The sequence below is a fragment of the Electrophorus electricus genome, chromosome 18 (genome assembly GCF_041902795.1).
Source record: "Electrophorus electricus isolate QZ-2024a chromosome 18, ASM4190279v1, whole genome shotgun sequence".
NCBI lineage: Eukaryota > Metazoa > Chordata > Actinopteri > Gymnotiformes > Gymnotidae > Electrophorus > Electrophorus electricus.
Genome location: NC_137514.1, coordinates 6,219,692 through 6,228,682, shown reverse-complemented (window position 1 = coordinate 6,228,682; position 8,991 = coordinate 6,219,692). Strand labels below are relative to the sequence as shown.

General features: G+C 42.8%; 1 protein-coding gene across 1 annotated transcript; it reads right to left on the bottom strand.

The window, feature by feature from the left end:
* Positions 1-3,368: 3,368 nt before the first annotated feature.
* On the bottom strand, positions 3,369-8,345 carry etaa1a (ETAA1 activator of ATR kinase a). The gene is made up of 6 exons (XM_027013737.3): positions 7,075-8,345; positions 6,763-6,897; positions 6,500-6,573; positions 6,301-6,410; positions 4,232-5,988; positions 3,369-3,911 (listed from the first exon to the last, which is right to left on the bottom strand). The coding sequence occupies exons 1-6, from the start codon at positions 7,232-7,234 to the stop codon at positions 3,781-3,783; spliced, it is 2,367 nt and encodes a 788-aa protein (XP_026869538.2). The 5' UTR covers positions 7,235-8,345; the 3' UTR covers positions 3,369-3,780.
* Between the last annotated feature and the right edge of the window lie 646 nt (positions 8,346-8,991).

Genomic DNA, 8,991 nt, shown 5'->3' with positions numbered 1-8,991 from the left:
ATCCGGTTTTGAAACAGGTTTACAAAATGTTTTAAATGTTGAACAAAACAGATATTAAACTAAAATACAACGAAATGGGACACAAAACGACTGATGACTGATTAAACAAAATGTGACGTAAGCGACAATGAAATTATAGTATAAAAGTCACCTTTTGTAAGAACTCTCCAACTCCTGTGTGCATTCTCGTCCACTTCTATAAGACACACTGTTCTCGACATGTTCTCAGTAAATAACACGTGATTATAGTGTGAATTTCTCATTTTTCGACATTGAGAAGTTTTGTGGTTTTTGACAGCTTAATCGATCGGCCCCGTTGAAATGAACACGAGAGGCTGCGGGGGAGCGTCGGCGAGGTGGCAAATTAACTGCACATGCAGCAGTCAAGAAGAGTCACCGCTAGGTGGTAGCAGAATACAACGAACTGATTTGTACCGTCGAGTTTTGAGATCTTGGAATGGTCCATTTTGTGTAAAGGAAGTTGAAAGCGCTATTTTTAAAAGATATATATGTTTACTAGTTTTTTCAAGTGTTGGCTATATTTGAGCAAGTTCCTTAAAACGTAGGAAGCTTAATAGCACCTCCTGAATTTGAACAGAAATTGAGACACTGCCATTAAGTCTAGTAAGCTTTTGAAGTATGAACTTTCACTGAGAACATGAAACTGCCAAAGATATCTCTCATGTAACTTTTCAGTGTGAAAATCCTGATACTTTACTGTTATCTGATACAGTAAAATGTAGACCCCAAAAAGGCTTTGGTGTGAGTCCAGAGACACGTTTAAACACACTGTATAAGCCATCTTTTATTACCCGCGTCATTAGTCAATGTTTCCGGAATTCTCTTAATTGTACTCGTGCCGAGTGTGGTCTTTTGGCACAGTCACTTACAGTTAAACAACTCATTCATTTTCCTGCACCAAGAGCTTGAGATTGATATGCCTTCTCTCTCTCTCTCTCTCTCTCTCTCTCTCTCGCTCTCTACCCCCCCCCCCCCCCCCCCCCAACTTCGTCCTAGTGAAGCTTGATAGCCTACAAGTTCTTATGTTTTCGCGCAACTGCTCATTTTCATAATATGGAGTACAATACTTTCAGAATCTAGACCAGAATACTCAATGAAACATGCAGGTTTTGATAATAGTAGCCTATATTTACTTTTTTCATTTACTCATAACTTCAATCAAATGCATTTTAACATTTTAGCATTTGTAATACCTGACAAATAACACCACACCACCCACAGCCCCGCTTTTTTGGGGGGCAATTTTTATGAGGTTGAAGTTCAGCTCACCTCACAGGTACTGTAAGACCCAAAAGTAATTCATTATTTCAGATTCCTGGTACAGTGTCTGTGTTATGATTCACAGGATAACGGCATCGCAGGTTAGAAACATTTTCCAAAACAGTGTTTGTTTTTCGAAGTGTTTAAGAGCCCGTGCAGGAGCTTCTTCGGGAGAAAATAAAGACCACGGAGAGACCGGACCTCTGAGACTCAATACCCGCCTTATCAAAAAATAAAGACCACAGAGAGACCGGCCCTCGGAGACTCAATACCCGCCTTATCAAAAAATAAAGACCACGGAGGGACCGGCCCTCGGAGACTCAACACCAGCCTTATCAGAAAATAAAGACCACGGAGAGACCGGCCCTCGGAGACTCAATACCCACCTTATCAGTCATCATCAGGTTAGGGACAGCAGACAGTTTAGAGCCTCTATCAATTACAGCTCTGCTCCATACACAAACAAACGTGTGCAGGCATCTCTTTCTACTCCCACCTTTCTGCCCCTGTCCTCAGAGACGTTCAAACACACAGGGACTCCGTTCCAAAATCCGCACCCTGTCGGCGACGGCGGGAGATATTCCGTATCAGTGTCTGCGACGACCGGGAAAGAGAATAACTGATATATGAAAGCGAGAAGATCGGAGAGAAGCGGAGAGGAGACCGGGTTCACGCGGAGTTCAGGCGCACTCTTAGGTGACATTATTTCGCTGATAAGCGCGTTTATCAACTGGGGAAAGGGATACCGACGACACAGGAACGCTATTTTAAGCTTCTTTGAGGTTTTCTTTCTGTCCCTTTTAAGGCGAAACGTCAGCCCAGGCCTCACTGTAGCGGTGCACGCGGCGGACTTGGGACACGGCAGGTTCGACTGGACATTCTCGCCTTCGCGTGCTGGCGTGCTCAAGCAAAAGCTAAATCAGTAAAGCAAATATTCACGTGTTGGGCAAACATTTAAGATGTGATTTACTTTGTATTTAATAAATTGGGTTACAAGACTTACTAAATTATTTTTGGGGATATGAGTGAATATAAACGGCGCAAAATCAAAAGACACATACGATGAATAAACTACACACATTGACTTTTTCTTTTTTTTTGCAGGACGCCAATATATCGTTATAACATTTTACGAAACTCAAATATGGAGCCGCCAAACGTCATTGTATAACGAGGCTGCACTAGATTGTATAGTGGCTAAACGGTACGAGCTTGGAGTCGACTGGCCCTGGAGTGGCGTATTAGTTTATGCGCTCAGTCATTAAATCCCAGGGAGACCTTTGCCTTTAGCCCAGACGAGCGACAACGCACGGACCTGAAAAGCTCACGCCGTTTTTCATCTGTAGATTAGATTGGCACATTAAAAATGCATAGACCCCAAACCTATGATGATACACTACAACATTCTCCAGTGCAAACATACAAACGGGCAGGCTGCACGTACGAAGTTGACAACCCGGCCCGTCAGTTAAACGACACTGAATCTTACGCCCGCGGGGCCTTTCTTGCGCAATGCGCACTACCGTTGGATACTATTACACGTCCGCGGCCTGATAACAGGAATCGCATTTCAGATGCGCTCGGGTGTGCCGCTGTAGGCCGCGTCACGCAGGTGTCAGTGAATTAATAAGAGACGCGTCGGTGCGCCCGGGGGACTGAGCGGGTGACTGCGCGCGAGCTGCGCCCTCACCAAGGTCCACCTCAGTCCAGACTCGCAGACCCGCTGGCTAACCACTGAGGACGCGATGGATGCCTGAAATCTATTGACGCTCAAGACTTTAAAGCCTTAAATTAGCCGCCAGACAGATATACAAAATATTGATACATATCTTATTGCACTTTATTGCATTTATGTATCAATATCTGTAGTGGGCGACAAATTTCAGCGAATGACATGAGATGGCAAATACAAGTCTGAATTTACCACCGTTTGTTAAGCCGTCGTAAAGTACCATTTCACAGAATACTATTAAGTGTTTCTCCAGAGAGAGATAAACATGGGAGATTATATATATATGCTTATTTTAAAAAACAGACCAAAATAAAACATTAGAACATTCATAACAAATATATTGCTACTTGAGAAATTGCAGCTCTTATTTATTTTTGTATATATACACAGGAACAAACATTGCTCAAAGGCACTGAAAGAAATTAAAATTTCACAACCTCCGAAAAATTACACTTGGAACCGGAGAAATGTTTCACCTGAACAGCAAAGTCAACCAAGAACAACAGGGGCTAATAAACTGAGTTGCAAAAGGAAGAAAAAAATATATAGCCAAATTTTCAAATAATCCCACTTTTCTCTAGCTAAAGTGTGTGATGTCCTGAGCAGAATGAGTTTTGATAACAAGCACATATTGAGATTCGTGTGTCAACCTCTCCATTCAGGAAAACACAACTGATCATGAGTTCAATGCTGCTGCAACAGCACAATGCAGTGTTGACACACTAAACAGAAGTCTGTCTGTTGTGCATCTTCGTGGTGCTGTGACATCATGTAGGTGCTCCAAGGTTCTGATTGGCCATCATCCGGAGTCTCCGCCTTTCCATGGCTTGCTGCTTCTTCTTTTCAATCTCAGCATCACTACACCTCCCAACTGTCACCACCTTCTTCTGACTGATGTCTGGGACAACAGAGAACAGTCACTCAGCTTCATACCCTCATCCATTGAATGTTTGAGCTCGTTCAGTTTACACAAGTATTCATTCATTCATTCATTCATCCACATTCCGTGATTCTACAGTCTATTGACACAGTAAACTATTTCAGTTATTATATTAGTTACTATATATAATTTTATATTCTTTAATTTATTGTATTAAACTTTCCCTTCAGTGTCTTAATAAAAGTCAAAACTTTTGTGGAATCATGTTTTTGCAAAAAGCGAAAACAGAGTATGTGCTAAGTTCAAAGCTACTCATTCATTAATTTTAAAGGTTTTACCTCTGGACAAAGGTGTATTGTTAAAGGTACTATAAGGCTTTTTGAAATGATGGTCATCTGGAACCCTTGGAGATGATTGAGGCGAAGTGGCCACGCCCCTTTTGCAAACCTGCTGCTGCAGCAGCGCAGTACTACCAGGCGTGCTACTCATGCCTGACGTGCTTTTAACATGGGTGAACCTGTACGGCCCTTTAGTTGAACCACTGGATGGTGCAACCATGCTGTTGTCCACTGTATTCTCTAGTGACGTGGTCCTGTTAGGCGTGTTCGGTCGGACAAACAGGTTCTCCCATTTAGGTCGCGTCACATTAGTGATGGCACTTTGACCGGTCGTCATGGCTGAGACAAACACCCCGCCCTGCACACGGCTGTTGTCCATTCTGGACTTCGCTACAGGAGTCTCCAGAGGGTCTAGGTCGGCTGTGGATTCTTCCACTTTTTCACATGCTTCGCAGAGCAGGTCGTCGTCGTCCGCCCCATCATCCCAGATATCGTCAGATGCAAAGATGGAGTCCAGGTCATCATCTGCGATGTCGGCGAGGCCGTCGCCTTTGGTGATCGGGTGGTTTTTCTCCTCGTTGACCTTGGCGACCTTATCATGCCAGAATCCAGATGGAGCAGACGCAACACATCCTGATGAACCAAAGCTGCTAGAAACCAACCAGGTTTTATTTACGTCTTCAGCTGAAGTGGAGGAAACATTGGTTGTTCCTGATGGCCGTTGCGCCTGGGGTTGGTCACCAACTCTGAATACGCTGCGTTGACACTGGCTTGGATTCCAGATCCTTGTGCCTGAAAAAACCGACGGAACTTCGTTGGAGGCAGTAATCCGCCTTTGCTGATTGCTCTCCACAAGCACTTCTCTTCCTAAAATATTCCCATTGCTAGGCAACTGATGACACTGTTGGGCAGGGTGAGGGTCCATCTGAAAGGTCTGCCTGCTTTTGAGCCTCTGGTTTAGTCCTTGTGAGCTGTCAAACTTCACATTGTTACCAGCTTGCTGGTGGTGAGATCCATTTGTCACTTTGCTGTTTGTATTCTTGAAGAAAGTGCCATCTTTGTTTCTGTTCACCTGTTTCTGTGTGGAGCTGCGTTGAGGCGCGGAGAAGAGTTCAGGGTTTTGCGTCATCTCAAACAGCAGTGAGTCGTCCAACAAGTCGTCGTTGCTCCAGTCGTCCTCAAAGTCATGTGCTGAGCTCACACCTGGTCTGCTGTTGCTAAGCGGCAATGCAGTGACAAGTACCTTAGCAGCATCTGCTGCCGAGTCACCGCCCACTACAGGAGCGAGACCTCGGTGACCGCTCTTACACAGCACCTCTCCGGGAAGAGACACATTAACCACAGTGTCTTTGCCCTGCGTAGCAGTAAGAGTCACACCCATGGCTGCATCCTGTGTGCTTTCAGCTACGTTCTGACACTGTCCACTTAAACCCTGGCTGAGGTAACCACTGGCCTCCAGCGTTGAACAATCAAAGAGCAAGTCCAGATCATCCTCCATTTCCTGAATGAGGGCTGCATCGTCCACTGTATCGTCACCCTCCTCCAAAAGCAACGGGGCTCTCTCAACTTTGGGATTGCCAGCCTGAGGCAGAGCTCGTGAGTAGTTCTCCTCACAAAACAACTCCTGGTCCTTGTCCATAACATCCATAACTTGCTCCGAGCGCTGCTGTCTGGGCTGGAGCAGGGCTTCTTCCGCTTGGATCATGTTGAAATCGAACTGCTTTGCCAACTTCAGCAGGTCGTCCACAACGTTTTGCCTGGGGAGGCATACAAATACGAGGTGTTAAGATTTTTTCTGGTCTTCATCACAATAACATGTACTGAACAACAAATAAAAATGATCATTGTAAAAATATTAAAAAGCATTAAACCCTGTACACTTCAAAGACCTCTTTTACACATTCCTTTCATACTTTCATTTTATTTTCCATAGATACTGAAAATAATCACAATATTTACAGAAAAATATACCTTAAGATTAATAACTAATTAATAAGACTGGGGTGTAAAAGAGTAACAGGCATTTTTACACAACATGCTGCAGTAATAACAGTGAACAATAACTGGACCTTCTTGATTTGGGTCTGGGTGTGGGCTCCCGAACCTCTGGAGTACATGGAATAGCGCTGTCCCCGATCCACTGTAGCAAAGATGACTCTGCTTCCTCAGGTCTCCTGCTCTGGAAATAACCACCACATTGTGTTAAAAAAAAGAGATACCCTTTTGAAATAGTGGTATACAACACAGCTGCTGTTCTCTTCTGATAACCTTTGGCGCTATCCGTCTGGCAATGTCTAATACGTCCACCGGTGTGAGGTTTGTAGCTCTCCTTCGGCTGCGTCCTGGGGAACAGGAATGAAAAGACAAGCCGCCCAAACATGTGAAATAGCATGTTAAATACCAAATATGTCAAATAACATGTTATAACATATCTAGTAAACTAAGCTATGGCTAAGACTAAATCTAGCTAGCTAACTACAATTTAGCATAAACGAACATAACGTATATTAGCAGTTTCTAGTGACACTTGCCATTTCTAAAAGGAGCCGCTGGTGATGTTGGATCCCAGATGATATCTTGTTGAAACTCGGCATCATTATTAGGAGAGTCGATGGTGGTCCAGTTTGTGAATCTGTTTGTTGTCAGACGTGTCGGTGTTTTCAGTTCTGATCAGAAATGCACACAAAAACAGCCAAACCATAAGGTAAACACGAACAGCGCTTATGCACACGTTTAGGGAGAGCTGGATTAACATAGCTGGCTAACCTAGCTAGGTTAACTTGTATCGGTTCCACAACTGCTGGCTACCTTACACAGTTGCTAAGCGTATTTAGATTATTTACCTGTTTTACCCGTACTATAGGGCGGTTTCTGAGACTGTGGGTGACTTGGCCTCGGACTTCTCTTCAGCCTGTTTATTTTTGCTTTGCTTTGGGCAATTCGTGAAAATTCAGATTGATCACGTTCTTCTGGATTAGAACTGAAATTCCTTCTGTCATTCATACTTTTTGATTATTAACTGAATCTACATTGCAAGTAACTATATACCCAGGAGATTACTACGACTTGCTAGCTAGTTAGACAGTTTAGGTCATAAACTGTCCTGATTAAGTCCATGTTTGTCAATTCAAGTAAGCCGCCAAAAACTGTCCCTTTCCCATGAGTCAGTGCGCGCGTATATTCAAGGACACCCAATCTGCTGAACAGTGCGCAGTTGGAGCTGGGAAGTAAATAACACGACGTGGTGTCGAAATAAACGAATGTTACCTAATGCTGCTCACTTTTTCAATACCAGGAAAAATATTTCTTTCTTGTATACGAAAATGTTATTTTCTTTAAAAATGTGTATAATATTGAAGCCTAAAACAATGTTTTATAATAGATAACACATACAAAGTCATGGTCATATAGGATTTTTTTACAGATTAATTGCATATGGGACGTATGATGCATAATGCTATTGCTAATCATTAGACGGTATAATATCCTAGTAACCATGGTAACCACACTAAGCACGCTTTCTTCCTAAGTTCAGTTCGGCTATTCATGAGAGACGCTAACATAAAAGACTGCAAGGCTCATAGCAGCGCTTTCAAAATATAGCCGAACAAGAGGAACAAGTGGGAGGTGTGACATCATCAATCTATGACCTGTCCAGGGGAACAAATGCTAAGAAAAGAAAGAAAGAAAGAAAGAAAGATAGATAGATAGATAGATAGATAGATAGATAGATAGATAGATAGATAGATAGATAGATAGATAGATAGATAGATAGATAGATAGATAGATAGATAGATAGATAGATAGATAGAAGATTTGAACAAACCCAAATACTCTGAGTTGTGTTATTTCTATTATAAATGTCATGCTTGAGGATACCTTAATAATTATCAGTGTTTTAGAGCATTATTTCTAAGACCTTCTATATTACTATATTAAAGAATTATATTAAATAACTCTACATAACATAGCACACAGATTAATACACACATTGTAGGCTTATTGGCCTGCGTGAGCTTTCCTGGATGCTCTCATGTTACAGCGCATTCACTTTTATGTGCTCACAAATAACCCCAGTGCCCCTGCCAGTGCCAGGTCATACATCATAAGATAAGTAGGCTCTGTCACATATGTAAGCTAACCCGACTGTGAGCCTCTCTCTCTCTCTCTCTCTCTCTCTCTCTCTCTCTCTCTCTCTCTCTCTGTGTGTGTGTGTGTACGCGTGTGTGCATGCGTGTGTAAAATCTGTGCTCACTTTATACCATGATCAAATCAGCACTGTTTAATTAACTCTTCACTTGAGTCCAGTTTAACTCTATATGGTTTAAATTGTAAGGATTTTTAATGAGTACTTACTCTCATGTGTCTAACTGTAGCATAATACTCAGTGATATTTTGTGCTTACTACCCAGTAACTGCCATGTCCCAGAGTTACTGCTGTTGTCTGCCACTGACACTTTAATTATATTTGTCCATTTCATTAAATGATGAACCGACTTAACCCCCTTATCTGTCGTAACAGACAGCTGCAGTGGAGGGGAATTAAGCCCATAGTTTCACTGTATTCACAGGAAAGACTGGACCAATCTCATTTAAGCTCTGCATTGTATATCATAGTCAGTCCTGCTGGTTTACCCCAAGTGCTGGTTCGTTGGGAACAAGGCTGGATTCACGAGTTAGTCTATCCATTGATCCAGTCACTAAATCTCTTCAGCAGTTTGATTGCCTCACGGACACGCTGATGGTTGGATGGAATGGCT

Excerpts from the sequence above, each read along its gene's own strand:
- etaa1a (XM_027013737.3), bottom strand. The coding sequence starts at position 7,234 with ATGAATGACAGAAGGAATTTCAGTTCTAATCCAGAAGAACGTGATCAA. Across the intron at positions 6,898-7,074 it reads CTATAGTACGGGTAAAACAG|AACTGAAAACACCGACACGT; the intron begins GTAAATAATCTA and ends ATTTCTGATCAG. Across the intron at positions 3,912-4,231 it reads CAATACACCTTTGTCCAGAG|ACATCAGTCAGAAGAAGGTG; the intron begins GTAAAACCTTTA and ends CTGTTGTCCCAG.